At 39.3% G+C, this 25,623-nt stretch overlaps 1 protein-coding gene and 1 non-coding gene across 2 annotated transcripts in view; both read left to right on the top strand.

The window, feature by feature from the left end:
• Positions 1 to 25,623, top strand: part of ELP1 (elongator acetyltransferase complex subunit 1) — a 52,915-nt gene that overhangs the window by 12,801 nt on the left and 14,491 nt on the right. Inside the window, exons 10-29 of the mRNA XM_010978708.3 lie at positions 664 to 757; positions 3,175 to 3,405; positions 4,489 to 4,659; positions 5,452 to 5,551; positions 7,225 to 7,407; positions 10,076 to 10,182; positions 10,480 to 10,583; positions 11,755 to 11,808; positions 11,901 to 12,006; positions 12,822 to 12,937; positions 13,309 to 13,382; positions 14,128 to 14,206; positions 14,309 to 14,388; positions 15,619 to 15,756; positions 15,866 to 15,951; positions 16,753 to 16,901; positions 18,606 to 18,729; positions 19,652 to 19,749; positions 21,173 to 21,374; positions 23,479 to 23,540. Of these exons, the coding sequence (XP_010977010.2) occupies positions 664 to 757; positions 3,175 to 3,405; positions 4,489 to 4,659; positions 5,452 to 5,551; positions 7,225 to 7,407; positions 10,076 to 10,182; positions 10,480 to 10,583; positions 11,755 to 11,808; positions 11,901 to 12,006; positions 12,822 to 12,937; positions 13,309 to 13,382; positions 14,128 to 14,206; positions 14,309 to 14,388; positions 15,619 to 15,756; positions 15,866 to 15,951; positions 16,753 to 16,901; positions 18,606 to 18,729; positions 19,652 to 19,749; positions 21,173 to 21,374; positions 23,479 to 23,540 (2,358 nt within the window). The remainder of the gene's footprint in view (positions 1 to 663; positions 758 to 3,174; positions 3,406 to 4,488; positions 4,660 to 5,451; positions 5,552 to 7,224; positions 7,408 to 10,075; positions 10,183 to 10,479; positions 10,584 to 11,754; positions 11,809 to 11,900; positions 12,007 to 12,821; positions 12,938 to 13,308; positions 13,383 to 14,127; positions 14,207 to 14,308; positions 14,389 to 15,618; positions 15,757 to 15,865; positions 15,952 to 16,752; positions 16,902 to 18,605; positions 18,730 to 19,651; positions 19,750 to 21,172; positions 21,375 to 23,478; positions 23,541 to 25,623) is intronic.
• Positions 257 to 329, top strand: TRNAT-AGU (transfer RNA threonine (anticodon AGU)). The gene has a single exon. It is a non-coding gene; the product is annotated as a tRNA-Thr (tRNA).

Raw genomic sequence — 25,623 nt, 5'->3', positions numbered from 1 at the left:
TGCTAGAGCAGAAACACATCAAATGGTAATCTTTCATTATGTAAAGTTAAATATACTAAAAATTGAGTGAAGAGTTTAATGATCTCCTATGTACCTATTATTTTTAAAAGGTATGTACCAGCATTTTGCAAAATTGTTTTCATCTGTTCACCACTCTCTGGCCTATACCCACTCTAAAACAATTTCCTAGCGTTCTAATTCTAGAAGTCATATTTTCCGTATTCATTTCTTTAACAGTTAAGAACATTTTTCTTGGGGTAGGTATAGCTCAGTGGTAGAGCGCATGCCTAGTATGCATGAGGTCTTGGGTTCAATCCCCAGTACCTCCGTTAAAAAAAAAAAAGGGACATTTTTCTTTATATAACCATAATTCCATTATCACACCCTACAAAATTAGTGATAATTCTTTAATATTATCTAACACGTCCCTATTCAAATTTCCCTGATTTTCTAAAAATGTCATCTTGAATTCAGTTAAGTATTTAAGCATAATGCTTTTTTTTTTAAAGTCCTCTACCTATGACAACAGGTTTGTTTAATGGCTCCATGGGTTAGTAATTTACAGCTAGGGATCAACTCAAGTGTGAGAGCAGGGAATTTAGCTGTTACAAAGATTTTGAAGTATTTGTTAAAGGCCAGTAACAGGTCTTTTTTCCCTACTAGGTTAATGGCCTTCTCTGGAATGCAGATTCCACTGTGCTTGCAGTTTGGCTGGAAGACCTTCAGAGGGAGGAAAATTCCACCCTAAAAACCTATGGTAAGACAGCTGTATTATCTCAGCCTTATGCCCCATAAAATGTAGTTGAAAGTAGTAGGCTATGGAGTGTCCTTTATCCCTGCCACTTAGTCCTGTAGTGGAATCAAAGATAACTGAGGGGGTGGGTGGAGATGCAGGAGTGGTCAGCTTTGATTATTTATGGACTTCAGTTAGGTATCAGTCATGGTTCTCTAGAGAATTAGAACCAGGGCATGCTGGCAGGTTGGAAATTCAGTTAAGAGTTGATGTTGCATTCTTGAGTCCAAAAGCTGTGGGACAGCCTGGAAACTCGCGTGGGATTCTGTGTTACAGTCTTGAGGCAGAATTCCTTTTTTTTTTTTTCTGGGAAACCTCAGTTTTTGCTGTTAAAGCCATAAAGTCTTACCATCCACATAATGGAGGATAATCTGCTGTACTTAAAGTCAGCTGATTATAAAGGTTAATCACACGCGCAGAATACCTTTCCAGCAACATCTAGACTAGTGTTTGATCAAACAACTAGACACCATATTCTAGTCAAGTTGACGTACAGAATTAACCATCATGAGTCATCAGTGCTTTCTGTGCGTGGATGGCATTGGTGTAGGAAATCAAAATAGTAGCCAAAGGAATACTGTGGAAATGAAAGAGAAATGGAATTAGATATGAGTAGGAATCTTCTGTAGCTTCTAAATTATAAATCAGATTGTAAATATGTATTTTTCAGTGTATATGTAATATGTGAAAACATTAGAAAATAAAGACGAGAGGAAAAAGTTTTATTTCATAATTCTATCATTCAGTAATAATCACTGTTAAAATTTTGCCTTCCGGTTTTTATGGATACATCTCTGTATAGCTGTGATCCCATTTTTGTTAAATATGTAGGTATGATACCTGCAGCTTTATAATATCTGTATTATTTTAAATCGCTGTGTATTCATTTGTGCCACAGTTTAGTAAATCTTACGCTATTAGATATTTAAGGTTTCATAATTTTTCCATATCATCAATAGCAGTGCACTGAACATTTTTTAAATAAATCTTTTCACTTCCTTGATTATTTTCTAAGTGGCTTTCAAACTTCTTAATCAGTAGAACTTTAATTGAAATGTTATCAAGAGGCTTATTTATTCATTCATTCTTTTGACGTAATAGTTCTCAATCCTGGCTGCACCTTTAGAAAAAAAGTGCCCAGACCTCATTTTAGAGTTGCATTCAGTATATTAGAATGGGGACTGTACATTGGTATTTAGTTAAAAAAAAAAAAAAAGAGCTTACAGGTGATTTTTAACATGCAGCCAGATTTGAGAACCATTGATAACCAGATGTCAAAGGCTGGCCCTGTGATAGGCTCAGGATAAAAGTGTCACACAAGAACAGCCACATCATTGTCCTCAGAGCATGAGCACGTGGTCTAATGTAACAACTCAGAGCTAGGTAGAAGTATGGTAATAGCCTGGTCAGAGAGCTTGGTTGGATTTGCTGTGATTGCTGAGGTAAGAATTAGCAAGCAGGGAGATGTGTAAAGAAAAGAAATTCCTTAATATAATTAAAATCTCCATTTACGCGTGTTGTCTGTTTGATAAAGTTTGGCTTTGACATGATTAGGACTTTTCCACCTACTTTATTGGGATATAATTGACATGTAACGTGGTGTACATTTAGGATGTGCAATGTGATGATTTGATACATGCAGATACGGTGAAATGTTTATCACAAAAAGGGTGGTTAACTCATCCTTTACATAATTACCATTTTTGTTATTATTATGGTGAGAACATTTAAGATCTACGCTCACAGAAACTTTCAAGTGTACAGTACAGTATTGTTAACTCTAGTCACTGTGCTGTACATCAGATCCCTGGAGCTTGTAGCTGAAAGTTTGTACTCTTTGACCAACTTCTCCCTGTTGCCTGCACCCTCCAGGTTTAGGTCTTGTTCTTTTAATAGATGTTGAAAAGGTGATTGCATGCTAATCTCCCTTGGATGTAACAGCATGCAAAACACCTGGAGGAAAAGAGTACGCATCTTAAGCTTAATACAGCATAGTGATGCTCGTCTAGTGCTCTTGGATTGGGTGTTTTCCTGCTTTTAATCTAATCGCCACATTTTCTTCTATGTCGTTATGATAAAAACAACTTACTAAAGCCCTGTCCTGTTCTGGTAGCCTTCCATCCTCACGATCATAAAGTTCAAAGGTAGAGGCAAAAATGAACATGTATGCTTCTGGCCTTATTGATGCTTAACATTTTATCCTCATGAAAAACTGTACTTTAACAGTTACTTGTTAATATTATTATTTTAATGAAGAGACTGAGCAGAAAGGGTCATTTGAAAAAGAAAGAGAGTGTCCCTTTCCCTCTCTAGCAAGTGGTGTCAAGTCTGGTTCTCCGGCCTCTGCCTCTGATGACCTTCCTCTCGTTTTCCCCCTGCAGTTCAGCTCTGGACTGTTGGAAACTATCACTGGTATCTCAAACAGAGCCTGCCCTTCAGCTTGTGTGGGAAGAGCAAGATTGTGTCTCTGATGTGGGACCCAGTGACCCCGTACCGGCTGCATGTTGTCTGTCAGGGCTGGCATTACCTCTGCTATGACTGGCACTGGACGACTGACCGGAGCTCGGGAGATAATGCGAGTGACATGGCGAATGTGGCTGTTGTTGATGGAAGTAAGGAGCTGGGAAGTGCCTGCAACCCAGGGCCTGCGGATGGTTTGACTGAAATGGGGGAGGGGGAATTTTATTTGATTGATTGTTCTGGTTGTTTGGTTTGTTTTTACTTATTTGTTGTTTTGTTTCGGATTGGATGGGAACACCCTCAGGTAGGGCATGTACTCTCCTGAGAACCATAGTTGTTCCCCCCCCCCCACAGCCCCAGTTCCCTGTGGTACTACACCCATGGCCTTCGCATATTTGCTTGTCTGCTCTTTGAAGACATTGACATTTCTGGCCCCGGGTGCAGAGGAAGACAGTACTAGGCTTGTGGCATCAGAGTGTCAGCCTTGTCTTTGTGCCCTGACTTAGGGTACATTGACCCTCCCACCACTCCATTGTGTTGCTTTGTTTTTTGATATAATGCTTGTTAACTATATAACTTTTCCAGTCTGTTCCATTCTAGTCACAGACATCTGCCTAGTATGAGGATTGGGTTGGTGTTTTTTAATTAGGCAGAGTTTTTTGTTTGGTGAGGGAGAAGAAACTGGGGAGAGAAGCAGTCACCTGAATAGACAACTTATTTATTGCTGATGACATAAAGGAAAACTTGCATGTAAGAGTGCAGTGTGAGTTGGTGTACTAACGTCTGTTTGTGTAGTGGTCATAATGCTGACTCTGCAGTCACATGTTCTGTATCGAGGACTTAAGCAGATGTGCCTTATTACCAAACCCATGCATAGGGACGTTCTTAAGGATTTTGGTTTAATCTGGCTTGGTTGCCGGCCTAGCTTTAAAGGTAGAACTTTGACCTTTTGGCCTTCTTGTCCTTGTCCCTGGCACCTGAAACCTCCAGACCCAGAGAGGGACTGCTCTAGACCTGGAGGTGACAATAGGCAGCCATGTCCAGAGCCCTGACACTTACTTCCCTGCCCTGCGTACACGATGTTTAAGCTTTTTCATGGTAAAAACACCAGGAATTATTTTTAAGAATTGCTGTATATTTTCTCCTACCATTATTAGGATACTAGATGTCTTATTTTACAAATTGAACATCCATGTGTCTAATCCTCCTTCTTGTTCTTTCTCTCTCACGTGCAGACAGGGTGTTGGTGACAGTCTTCCGGCAGAGTGTAGTTCCACCTCCCATGTGCATCTACCGACTGCTGCTCCCACACCCCGTGACTCAAATCATGTTCTGTGCACACCCTAAAAAGAGCAACGACCTCGCTGTCTTAGACGCCAGTAACCAGATTTCTGTTTATAAATGTGGTATGTTCAAAAACTGTTATCAAGATTTCCCTCCTACACAAAAGAAAATTATAGTTTGGTGTTGCCTTAGCTCTAGTGTTTCCAAAAATTTTGATGTTTATATTAATATAATGATTACTGTGATATTTAATTGGCTTGTGGGTGTTTTGGGGTGAGGGTGTCAAACCTACTCTGGTTAGTAAGAGCAATTCCTTTTGCTTTATTGAACTTGAAGAGTCAGTAATTTAAGAATATTCAACCCTAGAAACAACATAGTATTTCATTGCATCTTTAACATGTTTTACAAAGTTTTAATTGCCTTTGCACATATTTTCAGTAGATCTCACAGCTTTCCTAGAAGCTGTGTCAGAGATGGAGCTTTCCTGTTTTATAGATGAGGGAACAGAATGCCAGAGGGTTTGCAAATTACTTGAGCAAGAATGGACGAGGACCTCAACTTAGGTGCTTTAGCTTCTAATCTAGTTGTCCTTTCACAGTCCCATTGCTGTCTGTTTCTAGTTGTTTTCCTGATGTACTAGAAGAATCTGAAATTTGTGAGTTGTGTGATTGTGTCTTAATTTATCTGGCACATGGTACTGGTAGCCTTGTTTTCAAATATGTTTTGAATTCTCAGGCTAAAAGATAGGCTGAGATTTAACTTAATAAAGAGAGTGATACGTGGTTATTTTCTAGATTGCTTCATTTGTAAAGTGGAGTACCTTCTAGAACACACTAAGTGCAGGACCCCGTACCCATCGTATAAGGGAAATGTGTATAGTTTACTATGATAGTATTTACATTTGTGTTTTCTAGGTGATAGTCCAAGTGTAGACCCTACAGTGAAACTGGGAGCTGTGGGTGGAAATGGATTTAAAATTTCCCTTACAACACCTCATCTGGAAAAGAGATACAAGTACGTTGTTCTTAATTGTCTCTGACCTCTGGGAATAGAAGCAGCCAGCATTCAGTCCTTAATTCAGCCAACTGTTATTATTGTATCCTGTTGCTGAGTGGAACAAGAAGTAGATACAACTTCCGGGCTCTGGCTTTTCAGTCTGGTTGGGGAAGCCAGTTACCTCTATATCTGAATGTCATATATGCTGATGGGTGGCGATGGAGCATAAGTCATAAGCTGACCTAGAACCCATACCCCACAATAGCCCTTAGTTCTCCAGGGAAAATCACATAGGAAAGATGGAGATGATAAAGCAGAGTGTTGGCAGTGCATTCCTTGCTACCATGTGGCTGACCAAATGCGGTCTTTGTCTCATCTCACACTGCAGAACCTTCGGTCACTGTGTTTTTGGGCTCCCAGGTTGGAAATCAGAATGCATTTTCTAATTGAAACGATGTTATAATGATTTGGTATAATTGAGCATCTCAGGTACACTATAAGCATTGTAAAATAACCCAGGAGCCGAATTATTAATTTTAAGGCCACTTCTCTGAGAATCCAGGATTCGATCCTCTTCTATTTGATAAGCTCACGTTCTTAATTACTACACTACTTTGTCTCCTAGGAGCACTTACTCCTAAAGTAGTAGGATTAGTGAACTGAATAGAATAAATAATTGAATTTAACAAATAAAATTTTTCTTAAATATATGCAGTATATTTAATAAATGAATATTAGTTTCCAACCAGTGTATGATTTGGAGGGTGTCTATTTAATAATAGTTTTCAAAGAACATTACATGGATTATTCCATTTTACGTGAGGACAGATTTAAAGCAAACTAGAAAGTGTGAGGCAATTTAGAATATAGTTTTGCTTTTAAAAAATTGTGAGAAGGATAGCTCTAATTAAAAGATTTCATGAAGGGCGTGAATACCTGCCTTGCTCCTTGAAAAAGCGATAGGTTTAGGATTGGCGAAGAAGGGTTGAGAATGTTGAGTGTAGTGGGCAGAGGAGTGTCAGAAGCAGAGGTGGGATTGCTCCTGCATGGAGCTGAGTGCAGTGGAGAGACTGAGTCCAGGAAGAGCGGACTGAGGAGGAAGATCAGGCTGGTGCCAGCTTCCTCAGTACACGCTGAGGATGTGCTGCTTGAGCTGAAAGACAGGAAGTAGCCATTGTGAGTTCCGGTGTGAGGTGGCAGAACGGGCCCTCCTGCCTTGTTTAAATGCTACAGAAGCAGGGCATCAGAGGTGAAGAAACCATTTTTCAAGCTCTTTAGTTATTTTGATGTGAGATGCTTAAGAAAGGACCTGTTTTATCAAGACCCAAATATCTGCAGGATCCTGGTTTGAATGCTGATAAGTGGTGACAGTGGAAAACCTCTGGAGTTTTTATTAGTGTAAGGCCTAGGGCAGGTAATTTTTTTGTGTATTCAGTTTCCTGAAGTGTTCTCTTCAAATCTAAAGATCTCAGAGAATAAGAAACTTAATCTTAAATAAATAGAAAAACCTATTCTTAAACCAGGCAAACATTACTTTTGATTTTTCTCGTATGGGGCATCACCTCAGGTTTTGTGCCCCCAAATGATAGGAGTTGGCTGTGTGTAAGGTGGTTCATTCTTCCTTCATTCAGGAAACTCAGTGATATTAAAGGTTTATTCATGTCTTGGATATTCTTCAATATCTAAAACAGAATCCAGTTTGAGAATAGTGAAGATGAAGAAGTAAACCCACTGAAGCTCCACCATCTCACCTGGGTTCAGGAAGACGTCTTCCTGGCTGTGAGCCACAGTCAGTGCAGCCCACAGTCCGTCATTCACCATCTGACTGCGGCCCCTTCTGAGACGGACAGCGAGCAAGGACAGCTGAGCATCAGGTACTGCAGCACTTCCCTGTGTCCGCCGTGCCAGTAAGCTGGTCGAGTTAAGCTTCTGTCTTTCGTGAGCTTAGGACGTGTTGGACTTCTAGTGAGCAGGGTCGAGGGGCGATAGCTTTCTTGTTAGACACACTTGGCAAGAGGGGTAAGTCTAGTTTCTAGTCATGTCAGAATACAGACTAAAATTCGTCAAGAAGTGGTGATAAATAGGGCAAATACCAGTAGATGAGGCAAAACATTTTTAAGATGTGTTAAAAATTTTAATTCGGCTTGTACTTCCATTTCAACAGAATAATTATTAGCCTGTGAGAGTTAGCCACTCTAATTACCCTTGTTAGTTATTAAAATCAGTTATAAGGTCTGTAAATATGTATTTAATTTTGACTTCAAAATATTTCTTCCAGCCTTTTCTTCTATACATTCTGTTTGGCACTTGACTGCATTTATTACTAGAAAGTCTCCTTAATTTTTCTTTGCCAAAATTTCACTGCTCCCTCGCTCTGAGTTTCATTTTGATTCCTGACTGCATCTTTGTCACATAACAGGCTTCAGAATGCTGTTTTCTCTAAGCAAGCCCTGTTGTGCAGTGGGTAGCATTGTCCGGACAGCTCTGAGAAATCATCAGTTTCCAGTGTCAAAACTTGGCACCGTAGGCAAACATTGATGTTAATCTCCAGAGTCACATATAATTAAAGGTCTACTGGTTAGCTTTAAATTCTGAACAGCGTTGCAAAATTAGGAACCTTTCCTTATTTTATACATAAAACATATTCCAATGTAGTCATTAATGTCTAATCTTTGAATGATAATGCTTCATATTTTAAAAAGCTTGTTGTGAATGCTGGATGCAGAATATGTTCTAGCTACATGGAACACTTAACTAGGGGTTTACTTTTGAAAAACTGAGCAATTTACATTAGAAATGCCTAAATTATGCAAGTTTCTACTACAATTTTGAAATTTTTTTCTTTTTTTTTTAAATTGAAGTACAGTCAGTTACAATGTGTCAATTTCTGGTGTACAGCACAATGTCCCAGTCATGCACATACATACATGTATTCATTTTCATACTCTTATTGAAGGTTATTGCAAGATATTGAATATAGTTTCCTGTGCTATACAAGAAACTTGTTTTTTTAAATCTATTTTTATACATATTAGCTAGTATTTACAAATCTCAAACTTCTAAGTTTATCCCTTCCCACCCCCTTTCCCCAGTAGCCATAAGATTGTTTACTATGTCTGTGAGTCTGTTTCTGTTTTGTAGATGAGTTCATAGTGTTCTTTTTTTCTTTTCTTTTTTTTTTTTAGATTCCACATATAAGTGATATCATATGGTCTTTTTCTTTCCTTTTCTGGCTTCACTTAGAATGACCATCTTTAGGTCCAGAAAATTGAAATTTTTTATCATTAACTTGTAAAGATCAATGCAATCATCTCATTTGCTGTAAAGGAAACGAGAAGTCATTTAAAATACATTTCTAGTGCTTTGACTTTCATTTCTCAAAAGAGACTATTTTGTTCATACAAAATATTAATGTCTTTGAGGACTATAAAGTCCTTCAGTCAGCTTACAGCTCTTACTAGCTTACATTTACTACAGCTTGTGCGTTGTGAAAGGTACTCATCTAAGTGCTTCTCTGATATTAATTCACTTGTTTCTTGTAATACCTCTCTGAAATATCTGTTGCTGATGTCCCCGTTTTACAGCTGAGATGGCTGAGGCACAGAGCAGTTTGTCAGTTGCTTGAGATAATACAGGTAGAGCCAGGATCCTGTCTCAGCCAGTGTAGCTCCAGAGTCTGTTCCCTTAACTTTATACGGATAATTTATCCGCACAAAATTTGGGGCACTTTGGGTTTTTTGTAGATTGGTTAAAAACTCTTTGAATAAATGTTCGGATTGGCACCATTTGCTTTTATCAATACCTCTGCCACTTCGTTTAAGACATGTCCACTCTTGGTTCATTGACTCAGGAAAAAATGTAATGGCAGTAACAGGTTTCCCTCTTCTCATTAATGAATACTGAGATTTCCGTGGATGAATGTGGTAGTGGTAGAGATATTGAGTGTGCTTATTTTCCTACAGATTCACTGCTTTATTTAGTACAGCTTGTATTTTAAGAAGACAGAAATGGCAGGGGGAGGGTATATCTCAAGTGGTAGAGCGCCTGCTTAACATACATGAGGTCCGGGATTCAATTCCCAGTACCTCCTCCAAATAGAAATAAACAGACAAACCTACCAAAAAAAAAAAGTTAAAAAAAGTTAAAAAAAAAAAAAAAAAGAAGACAGAAATGATTATTGGAGTCATACAGGTCTAAATGAAGGCAGTAAATTATAATAAGTTGCAATAAATTGTATAAATTTGCTGCCAGAATAGGAGTGATGACTTCACAGTGTAGACACCTAGCTTATTGACGTTGTGGAAATGGTGTCACATGACAGGTAATTGCTTTTTCTGGGCTTGCACTTACAGTAGTTTCTCTGTTAGTATATATATACTTATGTGCGTGTGTGTATTATGTGTATGTTGTATTGAAATAGGCAGTGCAGGAGAGGGAAACTGCTTGTTTCTTTTTCTATTTTGCAAAATCAGTGAAATGTCCTTACTTTTGAGAAAAATGTTCTGTTCACACCTTCTCCCCTCCTCTTTTTATTTTTGTCAGTTCATCTGTGACGGTAGATGGGATCATAATCAGCCTGTGTTGCGGCTCCGAGACCAAGTCAGTGGCATTGCAGGTGGCTGGTGGCCAGATACTGAAGTACCTTTGGGGTGAGTATGTTAGGAAGGCATGTTTATGACTTACATAGATGTTTAATTCTTAAAAACATGTACTTGTATCTTCTCAGTGATACATTATTAGGTCTTATAACTACCCTGAAAACCCTGAGCTATAGAGTGGAATTATCAGATGTATTCTACCTAAATTTTCTCTTGTAATGAACTGGAGTACCCTAATGAATTTCCAAAACACGTTTGGAAAGTGATTTAAATTAACAAGTATTGATGGGATATTTTTTTACAAAGAGCAAATCAGCAACTTGTAAACCTTATCTGCCGATCCTGCAGAATCACCCTCTCTGGCTGTTGAACCATGGAAGAACCCTAGTGGAGTTCCTGTTCAATTTCCTTATCCATGCACACAGACTGAATTGGCCATGATTGGAGGAGAGGTAAGTGAACACGAGGCAGAAAAATTTACCACTTAGGGCAGTGACCCAGGAACTGATAGCATTAGGTAGAATGTGTGCTTTGGAGGTAGACCTGAGTCTCCACTAAATCTCAGTGCAACAATGAGAAGTGATCTACTTTTCTGAGCCTCAGCTTCTCCATCTGTGAAATGGGATTAAAAGATTGCCTGGCATGTAGTAGTTAGTTGATTCCTTTCCTTGGAGGTATAAATTCAAAAATAGAAAAATGTAATTAGCAGACTTTTATCCACAGTTATATAAAACATTCAAAGTTAGTTTTAGAAGTACTTTTTGGGGACAACAGAAATGTAATCTTGAAACTAGTATTCAGTAGGTTATCATTCTTCAAATATTTAGAATGCCTGTAATTGTGGCAGGTGGTAGGTTACAGTGGACAAAACAAAACAGCTGACTAATTCCTGCTCTTCTAGAATTTTTAATCTATCAGTACGGGTATGGTTATCCCCTCTGACAGGAGAAGAAAGGAAGTGACCAGGATGTAATGGCAGAGAATAGTGAGGTATTTGGGGCTGATTATGGATGGTAGCTGTGAGGATGGGGAGACCTCCTTTTGGTGTTCCGGGAAAGCCTCTCTGAGGTGGTGGTGTGTGTGCTGAGCTGTGAAGAGAAAGAAAGCTATCTGAGAAAGGGAGAGTGTTCCAGGGAGGAGAAACTGTACGTACTGTGAGCTTAGCAAGAGCTCAGCTTATTTAAGAAACCTCATGGAAGTAATGGCTGAGCCTTAGTGATAAGCCACAGGAAGGAGTGGATTTGCTAGTATAACAAAGGTTGGGAAATTGATGATTTTAATCAGGAAGTAATGCAATGTGTTTCATGCTTTGAAAGGTTATTCTGGCTGTCCAATGGAGAGTAGGTTGAAAGGTGGGAGGGTGGAAGTGACTGTTGGAATGGAGGCAGTGAGAGACTGAAATGTGATATATTTGAGACATATGTAGGTGATAGAAATGGCAGGGCTTGCTGGTGAAATAGATGGCATCATACTCCATCTTGAACTGGACCAGGCACACCTTAGGCATCTGTATTCAGTCCTGATTACAAGGACTTAGATGTGAAATTGAACTATGTAATAGGAAATTCAAGTTTAACTAGTTTGGTTAGAATTGTTGTAATTTCAAATTTTTTTTCTTTGTAGGAATGTATCCTTGGTCTGACTGACAGATGTCGCTTTTTCATCAATGACACTGAGGTATCAAGGCTTGTTTTGGTGCTGGATCTTTTTCAGTGTTGGCTCCAAGTAGTAAAGCTAACTCTTCCCCTTGCCTCCCTGGCCTTTTATAGGTTGCTTCAAATATCACATCATTTGCGGTATATAATGAGTTTTTATTGTTGACAACCCATTCTCATACCTGCCATTGTTTTTGCCTGAGAGATGCTTCATTTAAAAGTAAGTTTTCAGTATGTAAAATAGAAACTAGTCCCTTTTCTACTGTCATTTGTTCTTTGAAGTCTTGATGACTTTTAAGTGTGTCACCTACTTTGGATTTTTGTTATAGAGTCCTTGACTGGAGAAAACTTTTCAAGTTCCCTTACTTAGCTCCTAATCTCAACGTACTATCTCAGTTAAATCATTCCACACCAGTCAGCAAGGAGAAGGAGGTCCTTCCTTAAGCAGCACATCCTAAAATAAACAAAAAATTTTCAGGAAATTTTCTTATATAACTAATATTTTACTTTAAGTTACCATGTAGATACCAGACTGGCAATGTGCTCTAGCTTCTTTGTAATCTTCCTTTTCTCATTATGGTCACCTTCCATTGTACATCTGAAGGACTCCATCTCATGGTTTATAGGAAATCAGCTACATTTTTTTTCTTCTATTCCACACCCCCTACCCCACTGTATGTGTGTGTTTTCTTATTTTTTTTTTAAAGCCCACTTATTTTCTTTGCTTCTAACTTGGAAACAGGAACTCCTTCACTGACATGATCATAGTGTACTGTTAATGCTAAGACCTAGAGAAGCTGCCTATTCCTTCCTCTGTTTTCCATGTCAGTTGAGAAGTTGTGTATGTGGATATGCATGAGGGCTCTGAGAGACGGCACGATCCTGGGATGAGATTGTTTATCAGAAATGCTGGTGGTCTGGAGGCTGAGTGGGAGAGCAGTGCAGCCTGGTTGTTAATTGCTTTCTTCTGCTTCAGACAATGGAGTGTATAGCTTGTGACAGTGATTCTTAAGGCTTAGCCTGTGGTGTCTTTAGCGTTACAGGCAGGCCTGAGCAGCAGCCACGTTTCTAATGGGGAGTCTCTGCGGAAGGTGGAGAGGGGCTCACGCATTGTCACTGTTGTGCCCCAGGACACAAAGCTTATATTACAGGTAAAGTCAGTTTTTTTCGGCAGTGTTTCTATGTGTCATTCGGCAGTAAAAACCAAGCAGAATTCTTGCGGATCATAGTTTAGGCTCTCTTTTCATTTGTAATAATTTATTATATGCCTTTCCTTTCTAAGTTCTCTGTTCGCTTTTTGCAAAGGAGTTTTAGCACAGGCTCTGCCCGGTAGGGCTAAAGGGAAGTTTCTCTTGAAAGTCACAAGTAAGTATTGAACACAATGAGATTTTGCTAAGTGTGTGCTCGTTTTGCAGTGTTGTGTTAGTTCTCTAAGAAGAGTTAGGTTAAATTGTGTATCCTAGGCATTTAAATTTTTTCTATTTAATTAAAAATGTCATTTGTTTGATTTATTTATTTTAAGATGCCAAGGGGAAACTTAGAAGTTGTTTATCATCGAGCCCTGGTTTTAGCTCAAATTCGGAAGTGGTTGGACAAGTAAGTACCATGTATATGACTGGTTTGCTTATTGCTATGACTTATACATGAAGACAGCAGGTATCCTATTAAAATTTTTAAAACTTTGAAGTCTGAAAAACCTTCATTACAGATGTCTTCAGTCAGGTTCTCAGAGGCTCTACTTTTTCACACTTTGATTCTAATATCATGTAATATCATCTAATAGACACTCCGGCAGAAAGAATCATGAAATTCATCATATAAAACAGGATGTCCTAGTCTAAAGGGGATCCACAGGGCTTTAGATGGCCTCTGAATTCAGGCAAATTGTGCACTAGTCTGTGTCTCTGTGTATTTATCCAAGCAGAAGGTCCAAGGCTTTCAGCAGACATAAACAAAGGGACCTGTGACCCCAAAATGTCTCAGCCACTGTTACGAAGGAAATGATCCATCGTTTGAATCTGTTTGGGGGAAACTCTATATTGGATAGATCTTTTTTAATGTTTTGTTAAAAAAGAAAGTAGACCTAAGTTCCATGAGGATTTTCCTTTGTGTGTATGTGGGCACATAGTCCTCAGCCAGCCATGATAACTAAACCACAACTTTTAAGAAGATCAATGAACCTGATACCTGACTTTTTTCATTCTCTGATTTCAGGGTGGAAATCCAGTAGTAGTTGTTTGACACTTGGGAGTTAGTCACTGTATCATAATGAAGATATGCTGGGTCCATGGAGCTTAGTTTTTTGTGAAATGACCTTTCTCTCCATTCTGTCTCTTCACAGACTTATGTTTAAAGAAGCATTTGAATGCATGAGAAAACTGAGAATTAATCTCAATCTGATTCATGATCATAACCCTAAGGTGACGTTCTAAGTCTGATACTTACCCTAGCTTACTTTATGCTTGAACTAGTATGATTTGAACTAAAATGTTTTATCCTTTTTTTATCTTTTTTCTGGGTAGGTGTTTCTTGAAAATGTGGAAACCTTCATAAGGCAGATAGATTCTGTAAATCATATTAACTTGTTTTTCACAGAATTGAAGTAAGTATTTTGAATAATTAATGAGTATCATATCTGTAATTTTCTCTCTTCTGATTAAGGAAATTAGACAGATAAATGGCTAGAGGAGAAAATCTTGCTGTTCAATATTTTTTTAAATCTCTGTGACTCTTACATGCCACGTGTACTAGGTTTTTACTCTTTTCCCTTTTAAAACAGCCTATTTAAAAAAGTAAGGCTTTAAAACATGTCTTTTAGAATTACTATTTGGCTTTATTTTAGCTGTACATACAAAACTATTTCTCTTAGGAAATTGAAATCAAGTGGTTTCTTTTTCTGCGACGACTTTTTTTCTATATTTTTAATGAAAATTTTCAAACATATAGGAAAGTTGAGAGAATTGTCCAGTAGGCATCCTGTACTGGATTCTACGGTTCATGTTTTCTGTATTTGCTTTATCACTATCTACCATCTGTCCATCCACCATTCATCTTTTTTCAGACAAATTTCAAGCTAATTGTACACATCAGTCCCCTCTACCTGTCAGTACTGTACCTTGCATAGTATTAACTAGAATATATTCTTTGTGTACAAAGTTTTCCCGCAGGTCAAATTTATCTATAGTGAAATACACAGATTATAAATGTGCCATTTGGTGAATTTTGACAGATGTGTACTTCCATGTAACCCGAACCCCCATCAAGATAAGAGAACATTTCCTTCCCCTCAGAGAGTTCCCCCAAATCCCTTCTCATTCAGTCCCTGGCCCCACCCTTGAGGCAACCACTTTCTTGAGTTTTCACCATACATCAGTTTTGCCTGTTCAGGAACTTTGTATAAATGGAATTATATTGTATTTACTCTTCTGTGTAAATAAAACTTCTTTCACTCAGTGTGTTGTCTTGAGATTCATCCATGTTTTTGCTTGTATCACTAGTTTATTCTTTTTTATCGTTCAGTAGTATGCCACAGTTTAAATATACTGTCATTTGTTTATTCATTCTCTCGTGGATGGACACCTGGACTGTACTCAGTTTGGGGCCGTAAGAATATAACATACATAAACATTACTGTACAAGTCTTTTGTGGACATGTTTCCATTTCTCAGTAAGTTTCTCCATTTTTTACCTTGTATGAATATTTTATAATTAAACAGTTTTCCAAAAGCCATTTTTATTTATTATCTCATCAGCACTCCTGCGTATATGTTAGTAGTTTGATAGCTGGGACATGTGTTCAGTTAGTGACCTTTTAATACACGTTTCTTCTTAGAGAAGAGGATGTTACAAAGACCATGTACCCTCCACCAGCTACCAGCACTGTCCAGCTGTCCAGTGATCCTGAGAAGAAAAAAGTTGACCTTATCTGTGATACTATGAGAGCAGCTATGGAGAACATAAATCCTCACAGGTATGTGTGCTGTCGCTGGTTGGCATCCTGTGACTAATAGCAGTACGTGGTTGTTTTTATTCAACTTGCTCACGCTTCTCTTTCTGGTGTTCTTCACTTATTACTTCAGGTACTGCTTATCAATACTCACCTCTCATGTGAAGAAAACAACCCCAGAACTGGAAATTGTGCTGCAGAAGGTCCATGAGCTTCAAGGTAGAGACCTGTTGACAGAGGGTGTATATTGGGGCCTTGAGTGACATTGGTCTTCTGGTCTTCTGGAGATCACACTGACCAGGACCAGGGCCACATCACTGATTTAGCATGTGGCCTTTTGGTTGCCACTCTTAAGACCTGGGTCAATTTTTTGATGCCCTATAAAGCAGTTGCAAAAGAATATATTCATCTAGTGTCCAGTCCCATCAGGAAAAGTTGTTCTTTTTGGTTATGTTGCTAGGTCTGTGGGTTTTTTTCCCCAAATGGTTCTGTTCTATTGTGTTTTCTTTTTTCTTTTTTAAATTCTTATTTGTATTTATTTATTTATTTTGAAGTATAGTCAGTTTACAATGTGTCAATTTCTGGTGTAGAGCATAATGTTTCATACATACACATACATATGTTCACTTTCATATTCTTTTTCATTATAGGTTACTACAAGATATTGAATATATGTCCCTGTGCTATACAGTATAAACTTGTTGTTTATCAATTTTATATATAGTGCTTAGTATCTGCAAATCCTGAGCTCCCAGTTTATCCCTTCCCACCCCTTCCCCCCAGTAACCATAACTTTGTTCTCTATGTCTGTGAGTCTGTTTCTGTTTTGTAAATAAGTTCATTTGTGTCTTTTTTTTTTTAGATTCCACATGTAAGTGATATCATACGGGATTTTTCTTTCTCTTTCTGGCTTATTTCACTTAGAACGACAATCCCCAGGTCCATCCATGTTGCAGCAAATGGTATTGTTTTATTCTTTTCTATGGCTAAGTATTTACTTTGTTTTTTACACACGGACAGGAAATACTCCACCTGTTCCTGAGGCTGTGAGTGCTGAAGAGGCCCTGAAGTATTTGCTGCTCCTGGTAGATGTTAATGAATTATATGATCATTCTCTTGGAACCTATGACTTTGATTTGGTCCTCATGGTAGCTGAGAAATCACAGAAGGTATGTGGAGTTACTACTTTACGTATTTCTTGTTTTTGTTTATGCGATCACGGTGGTATGAAAGCCTGCTCCCGATAGTGCAGTATTAGGTTTGCTGTTACTGCCGGGAGTACATCCCATACGGCCGGGAGGCAGCTCTGTGAGTCTCCAGGTCCCATGCTTCCAAGTGCATTCTCCGTCGCTACTCTGGCCTTATCAAAGTGTTCTGATTGCTAGATTGAGCAAGTGAAATAAGATTACTTGGTTGTTTTTAAGATGACAGGTATATGTGTGAACAAATTCTCCTCTTACAAAGGAACTGTAACAAATGATTCATATTCCAGTCCAGTTCTATCATGTAGCTCTTTTTCCCAGTGGAAATTGGGAACCTGGAGAATGGAAAGGTTTGAGGCCCCTTGTTCCACCTTAGGATGCTACAGTCAAAAAGTATGAGCACCCCTGGTTGACACATTTTTAATCTTTTTTTTTTTTTGCAGCCTCAGTTTCATCCCCTATCATTCCTTTTTTTTGCTCTTACCAAAGAGGAAAATTTGGTCCTTCATTCCTCTGCTCAAAATCCTTCATGGGCTCCCCACTGCCCGTAAAGTTCAGAAGTCATAATACTTAGAAATCCTTCCATAGTCTTGGTCTTTGTTTATCTCTCTGATCTCATTTCTTGACGTTATCCCTTTCTTTCTGCAGTAGAGGCAAGGCAGGACTTTTGTTTCCCATCTGCCACATACTTTTGCAGGTAGCATTACTTCTCTCTCTCATGGGCCCAGGGCCTTCCACCACTCACGCTCTCTATTCACCTGGCTGAGTCTCACTCATCTTGGTTGAAGCATGCCCAGGTGGCATTTTTTCAGTAAGCCATACTTTCCTCCCTGCCCAGCACTCAGGGACTGGATGAGGTGGCCTTCACTTGTGCTTCTGTGGCACCCCATGCCACCCTGCATATCAGCCTGTCTCCTCTACTAGATTGTAAGTTTCCTGAGGATAAGGGTTATATTGCATCCTTTGTACATACAGATTCTTACTACGTTTGTTGATTGAATGTTTTGGCCTGTAGTTATCCTCTACATCACATACATGAGCATTTAATTATTTACTCTCTTGGTTTTTCTTCTGTATTGTTATTATGTGCATTCATCTTGTCTGCCCATTGAAATTGAATTAAGAATAGGAAGCAGCTTGTTAAGAAGAAAAGATGGCATAGCATGGCACAGAGCTGCGATGATCAGTGTCAGTAAAAACTTGGTTGGCAGGGCCTCAAGGTTTTGTGTCCAACCCAGTGTAACTTTACCTTTGCTTTAGCACTTGATCTTTGCAAATGGAGGGCACGAGATGTCAGGAAAACAGCTCCAAGCACAATGCCTTGCACTTTTAAGAGAAACTTAGATGCATTTGTTGAATATTTTCTGAATTGAAACCTTATTTTCCTTATTAATCTATGAAATAAGTGACTATTATGGGACTTAGCTAAGAATTAGTCATTATTATTCTGAGTGAAAACTATTAATGCCCATATGTTAAAGCATTTTTACCAAAAGTTATTTTATGTTGTTTGACTATATATAATTATATATAATTAATTTAGTACATGTTTTTAAATGACATAGCCTTGGGTTTATTGCTCTAATTACCATATTTTTTTTATGTAAGTAAGTATAATCATAAGCAATAAAGTCCTCCTTTTTAAAAAAATTTTTTTCTTTAAATTTTTAGGATCCCAAAGAATATCTTCCATTTCTTAATACACTTAAGAAAATGGAAACGAATTATCAGCGGTTCACAATAGACAAATACTTAAAACGATATGAAAAAGCCATTGGCCACCTCAGCAAATGTGGTAAGTGTGAGGATGCATGTGTTTATTTCTACTTCAGATATTCTTTGGAAGTAGTCAGGGTATAAATTGAAATCAAATGTTAGTTTGGATAGACTGATTTCAATTTCCACACCTGAAAATGTTAAGTTATGTCTGTGCACCTTATTTTCATCATGTTTGGAAAAGCTAAGGGTAAAGTGGATGTCTTTGAACGAACTGGAGGAGCTCCATAGCTAAGAAGATAGAGCAGATCCTTTTGAGTTGAGAGATCACCTTCGAAATTCACTTCTGTGTCTCATACTCAGAATTGGTTGATAATTCACACTTCTCATGGTGTTTGCAAACACTGGAAGGAAACCCAGCTTGTCTGAGTGAGTGGCCATGCCCACCAGCAGTGCCCTGAGAGACACAGGTTTGATTGGCAGTGATGGAGTAGAACCAGCACAGTGCCAGGCATTCTGCTTCACCCCATCCCTGACCCGTGCTGGAGCCTCTGGCTTCAGCAGTTGTGACTCTTCCCTGAGGGCTGAGACGGGGACAAGAGTCCTTGGGGTGCTTGTTAAGCATTCAGCTTCTGGCTTCCTCAGAGAATCTGATTCAGCTGGTCTGGAATAGGACTCAGGTGTGTGTATGGTTAAGACACTTCCCAGGTAATTCTTACTAAGGAGGTTGAGAAAACACTGGGCTGGATGGTCATTTATCGGGGGTAGTGTAAAATTCTTTTTAAGTAGAACTCTGATCCCAATTAGTGCTTCTCATACCTGAGAATCTGCAGTAGTGCTCATTAAAATTCACATTCCTGGATTCCGTTCTCTAGATGCTCTGATTATGCCGGTCTTGAAAAGGTCCCTTGTTGACTTTGTGTAGGGACCATTGGTAGAAATGAAATCCATTGTGCTTCCCACGTCTTAAGCTTTTGTGTGTATGAATCTTATTCCTGCAGGACCAGAGTACTTCCCAGAATGCTTAAACTTAATAAAAGATAAAAACTTGTATAACGAAGCTCTGAAGTTATATCCACCAGACTCGCAGCAGTACAAGGTGTGTAGCATGTGAAACGAGGCTCTTGTGATTTTGCTTTGTGTGTTAGTGGGAAGATGGTGAGGATCCTGAGTCCCTGACACTGTCCTTGGTTTCACGGTTTGTCTTCAGACTAACTAGCCTCATCTTGAGCTCCTTATCTAGGAGAATGGCCTGGACCTGTCCCTCTTCTGAACAACTTGTCCAGGCTGGAAACCTGGGAGTTGTCCCTGGTTCCTTGTCGGGAATACCATGGCAGCTTCCATCCCGTCCCCTTCCAGCCCAGCCTCACACATCATCCTGCATCTTCCTGACTAGTGCTGATCTTTTCTATGTATTTCGGGATGAAGGGAGAAAGTTTGGTTTGTTTGTTTAAACAAACATCTGTTTAGCTTTTCTCGCATGCCAGATGCTTGGCCGATGTGCTAATTCTCACAACAACCTGATAGGTATTGTGCACAATTTTCAAATGAGGAAACAACTTTCCTAAGAACCTGGGACATGAAATGGCTGAACTGGGATGTGGAGCCTGTGCTGTTGTCACCACCGTTTTCAGTTTATCCACAGATTGCACGTGTCTTTCTGTGATCTGGCCTCTGCCAGCCCTCTCCCTCCCCCTTCCTTTAGCTCTCTTTGTACTTGTGAACTCTTGAGTCTCCTCTGCCAGAAAGCTATTCTTGGATGAGGTACCAAACACTAAGCTCCCAGAGCACGTCATTCTTACCTTGGTGATGGTATTTATCAGTCTGCTGATTTGTCACCCCCACCAGGCTCTGGGTTCCCTTAAGGGCAGGGACTCTGTTATATTCCTGTTTCCCTGCCTAATACTGAGCCTGAGGAATAGAGAATTTGGCCTGTGGCTGCCTCTTTGCTCTCACTTTCATTGTTCCTCTCCTGTGCTCTGCTTCAGTCACACCAGCCTTCTTGTTTCTCCTTCCTGTATATCCCATGGCCATTCCTGCCCGATGGCCGTGGTGCTTTCTGTGCTCTTGGCCTGGAACACTCTCCCCACACTCTTCCCACGGCTTCGTTTCCTCACAGCCCTCTGAAATAGCACTCCCATCCCTCTCTGTCCCTTTACCACTGTCTGCCATTATGTTGTAGACCATATTGTGTTTATAAGTCCATTCTCTTTCACCACAAGGGCAGGAACTCGGTGGTTCTTGTTATTGTTTGTTTTTTTTTCTTGTTTGATATAATTTTTTGTACTGCTGTTTTACTCCCACTGCCCTGAATAGTACTCAGTAATTATTTGTTGAGTGAATAAATGGCACACCCTCAGTAAGTTTTTGAAGGAAGAAAGATTAAATTCACTGGTCAACCACTGGGTTTTTCTAAGTAATTCCAGGGAGTTTCAAGTATAATGACCGAGGCAGCCTACGCTGGAAGTTCAAAAAATAGTTGTCACGTTTCCTCCCTGACCCTCCAACTCCTCTTGTCACAGGACATCAGCATTGCTTATGGGGAACACCTGCTTCAGGAGCACCTCCAGGAGCCAGCCGGGCTCGTGTTTGCTCGCTGCGGTGCCCACGAGAAAGCCCTCGGCGCCTTTCTGGCTTGCGGCAGCTGGCAGCAAGCTCTGTGTGTGGCAGCTCAGCTTCACTTGACCAAAGACCAGCTGGCTGGCCTCGGCAGAACTCTGGCAGGTAAACATGGTCATTTAGATTCTCCAAGATGAGAATTCTCCATTGGTTTAGTGTTTCTTTGGTTTTGTTTGGCAATTTTGCAAGTAAATATTAAGGCTGCATACCTTGATGCAGTCTCTTACTTGCTGATAAAAGTTAATTTGAAATGGTGTATTAGGTAAAGGTTGACCTGATACAATGTGAGTCCCAAAATGCAGTAGCACAATATAGAAAGCAGTTTATTTCTCTCTCATAGGACTAACAAGTCCTTCCACTGTGTGGATCTGCCATCTCTTAGGCAGATAGTTGTAAGGGGATTTTGTCCACATCTGTATCCTGGTCCTTGGGAAGGGGAAAAACCAGAGTCATGAGAGAACAGTTAATTTTAAGTTGGAAATGGCCTAGAAATTACACTGTCACTTTTCTATATAATTCACCGAAACGCACATCATACGGGTACACCTAGTATAGCTGGTGGCCATGTGCCCTGTAAGAAGAAAAAGATGAATTTTGGGTGGGGCCATTCAGATACAGACAGAAATTGTTGGGAACCATAATAGCAGTTTTCAGAAATGAAGTGAAAGAAGAGGTCAAACGCATAAGGAGGCTGAAAGCAAAGCCAGGTTAGCTGTTTCAGGGTCTAGGGATTGCCTGAGCCAGAGGTGAGGCTTTCCCAGCGTTTGATTCCTTAGAGTGGAGTGGTGCTCCCAGAGGGCCCGGGAGAAGAGACAAGTAGGGGCCCTGGCCCTCTCAGCTGTGCTGGAAGTAAGTGATTGACTGGTATATCTTCCCCCTGCCTTTTCACGAGTCTCGTAAATATTGTTATAGTTTCTCAAAAAAGCAGTCCTAAAAAAATTCCAAATCATGTCCTGTTGAATATATGTACACATTCTCTTTAATTATTTTGCATTTTACTTTTTTTCTTGAGATTATAAAATTGTGTACGATTGTCACTTTTTTTTCTCTGGCATTTTCTGGTTATTAGATCCATAGGCTCTTCCATGAGCCCTTTGAATTTCCAAGCTGAACTCTTCTGACAAGTGTTGAGAATTCCTTATTTTAGTCTTGTTAATTATTCATCCTGGCTCTATTGACACTTTTGATGTAGAAGCTTGTTACTGGTCGTTTATACCTCTGTTCTTAGGATCTATTACCTTCTCTTATGTTCTTAACAGCTCTTACCTTGCTGTTGGCCGTGCCTTACGATGGAGTACACCTAGTTCTCCCAGATGTTTAGCAAAAGCAGGTGGGAAAGGCAGTGGTCATAGATTTTGAGAAATATTATAAGATGGAGTCACTTCATGTACACATTTAACTTAGTTTACACAAGCCACCAAAAGAAAGAAAAGACAGCTATTTAAATAGTGGAGGTGACTGTTACTGTTTTTGTCAGTGATAATATGCCCTGGAGTTAGCATGAAATGGAGGCATGAATCTGCCAGGCCCTTAGTCAACTTTGGGTTTGGGTGTGCGTCTCATAGTGTGATTATCTTAACTGGGCTGAGAATGATTCTAAGATCTAAAGATACCGCATGACCCCAGGCATAAGCCAGCTACCTCCATCTAGTGCTCAACCAAAGAAACAGCAATCTCTTTGTGGTAGAGGAAACAGTGGATTTGTGAGAGATGCTACATCAGTTTCCTATGTGTGCGCCTTTGTAAGCACTTTTCATGGCTTACTTTGACTATACGTGATTTTCACATCCCATGCTAAATTTAGATTGTAACTGCTGTTTAAGACAGACTCCATGGTACTCCTGCCTGTATTTCTCAGAGAAATTCACAAAGTATATCATCTGATACATAATAAAGATGTATTAATGAAGCATTTCCACACAAGAACGTTTAACTTTGTTTTACCCAGTGCTTCACAAACTTACTTGACCTGAGAGTGGTTTCTTGGTACTGCCTTTTACTATCCTATGAACAGTCATAGGGAACACTTCTGAAAATGCTTATTTTAAAGCAGTTCAGTTTGAACTTTTACTCTGTAGAGCTGAATCTCCAATTTGTAGGAGACCATTTTGATTTAAATAGTCCTACCAAAAACCGTTTCAACCTGAGTCTTGGTAATACCGTTCTTAGCAAGCCAACTATGGTCAAGTGCTTGTTATTGTCTTCACAGGAAAGCTAGCTGAGCAGAGGAAGCACAGTGATGCAGCCACAGTTTTGGAACAGTACGCCCAGGTAAACTCAGTCCTTCCCTTCTAAAACCCCCAATCAACAAAGACTTCCCAGGTGTACCTTTGCAATCATGAGAATTAAAGGACCTGGTTAGGTAGGAAGTCCAGAGATAGTGTTTGCCCTACAGGTCTTCCATCTTGCTGACTTGACTTAGAAGTCTAAATTCAGTATATCTGAATAATTTTTAGTTCTGTGAGGTAGAATACCAAAAAACCTGCCATAATAATGCACTAGTGGTTTGACCTTGGTAGCAAATACTTAATTACATCTGAAGGTAGTTATACTTTTTATGTTAACTTTCTAAAGTAGAAACAATGAGAAAAGACCATTCTAGAACAAAGTGAATGAACTTTAGACCCTTTTTTGGCTTTTACTCCCATTCTCTCTGTTGGAAGTGTTGGAAATGGGTAACAATTTTGCAGCAGTTTATAAAGATAAGTACCTATATCAGCTTCTGATACAATTAGAGGATTTATTATGAAAATAATAAAACTGTGCACTGACACTGGCCACAGACTAACGGAGCACAGGTACGCAGTTGCCACCAGGGATTACTGCCTTCTTGAGTTTTGGCATTCGATGAGTAAGTGTTTTTTTTACAATTGTTACTAGTGGGCATATTTGCATAACAAAATTGTACTTCTAAAATACTTCAATGTCTTCATGTAATAAGGGTGAGTCAAAGAAGGTAACTAAAATTTTATATCATTAAATCCTGGAAAGCAAATACATTGAGTGACTGAGCTGAAGACATTAACATATACCGTCTAAGATAGTTAATTAAATGGATAAGATGCCAGTATCTTTTTTCTATGTAAATTAAGATCACTACATATATATATTTAATTTATATATTTATAATTAATTATAAATGGGATGGAGTTGCATACAATTTATCAATTTTAAATGAACAACGGATGGATTTTGACAAATGTTTATAATCATGTAACCACCACGATCATGAATATGAAACATCTCTAATACCTCCAAAAGCTCCCTCCTGCCCTTTGCAGGCAGTCTTCCTGCTCCACACCCATCTCCTGTCAACAGCTGATCTGCTTTCTGTCACCACACTTTTCCTTTTTCTAGAATTTCATATAAATAGAGCCCTCTGGTATGTGGTCTTTTTAGTCTGGCTTCTCTCACTTACATAATGATTTTGGTTTCTAACATTTCTTTTTGATTCTTTCTGAGAATTTCCATCTCTATGCTTACATAACCCACCTGTTCTTGCATGTCATGTACTTCTTCCATTAGCGCTGTTACCATATTTATTTTAGATTCCCAGCCTCATAATTCCAACATCCCTGCCATATCTAAGTCTGGTTCTGATGCTCGCTCTGACTCTTCAAACTGTTTCTTAATCCCTTTTGTATGCCTTGTAATTTTTTCTTGAAAGCCTAATGTGATGTACTGGGTAAAAGGAAATTTGATAAATAAGCCTTCAGTGATGTGATGATGAGGTGGGGCGTTGCGGAGGAAGAGTGCATAGTCCTGTGATTAGGTCTCAGTCTGTAAGTGAGCCTGTGCCTCTGGACTGTGAGCTTCACCAGTGCTTCTCAGTTTTTCTCACTGAGGTAGGACAGGAAGGCTAGAGATTGCTGGAATTGGGTATTTCTTTCCCCCTACATTGGTTAGACCATGCTAAAACCCACTTCAACTAAGCTCTGGCAAAATAGTTTCTCTTGAGGGCAGATCTTGTTAAGAAGATAATCGTGCTCTGGGTGTGTCTTCAAATGGCTACTTTCCCCCGCCTTCTGCCAAAAGCATGAGGATATTTCCCTCTGATATTCACTATGAGAACCTGGTAGGACTCCTGGAGGTAAAAACGCGTTAAAGTGTAGTAGCCTCCCTAAGTTTGGGCCCTTATAGAGTTTTTAACTCTTAGCCTTGTCTGCAGTGAGTGCTATTAGGGGGGAAAATTCTGTCTTTCGCCCTAAAGTATGATGTATGCTGGGTTGTTTTGTTTTGTTTTGTTTTTTTAATGTGAGTACCTGGTAGGGCTATTGTTGGAATTGGCAAACTATAGCCTGTGGGCCAAATTTAGCTGGCCACCTATTTTTGTAAATAAAGTTTTATTGGAACG

The sequence above is a fragment of the Camelus dromedarius genome, chromosome 10 (genome assembly GCF_036321535.1).
Source record: "Camelus dromedarius isolate mCamDro1 chromosome 10, mCamDro1.pat, whole genome shotgun sequence".
NCBI classification, from domain to species: domain Eukaryota; kingdom Metazoa; phylum Chordata; class Mammalia; order Artiodactyla; family Camelidae; genus Camelus; species Camelus dromedarius.
The sequence above is the reverse complement of the archived record's forward strand: the minus strand, read 5'-3'. Positions and strand labels throughout refer to the sequence as shown.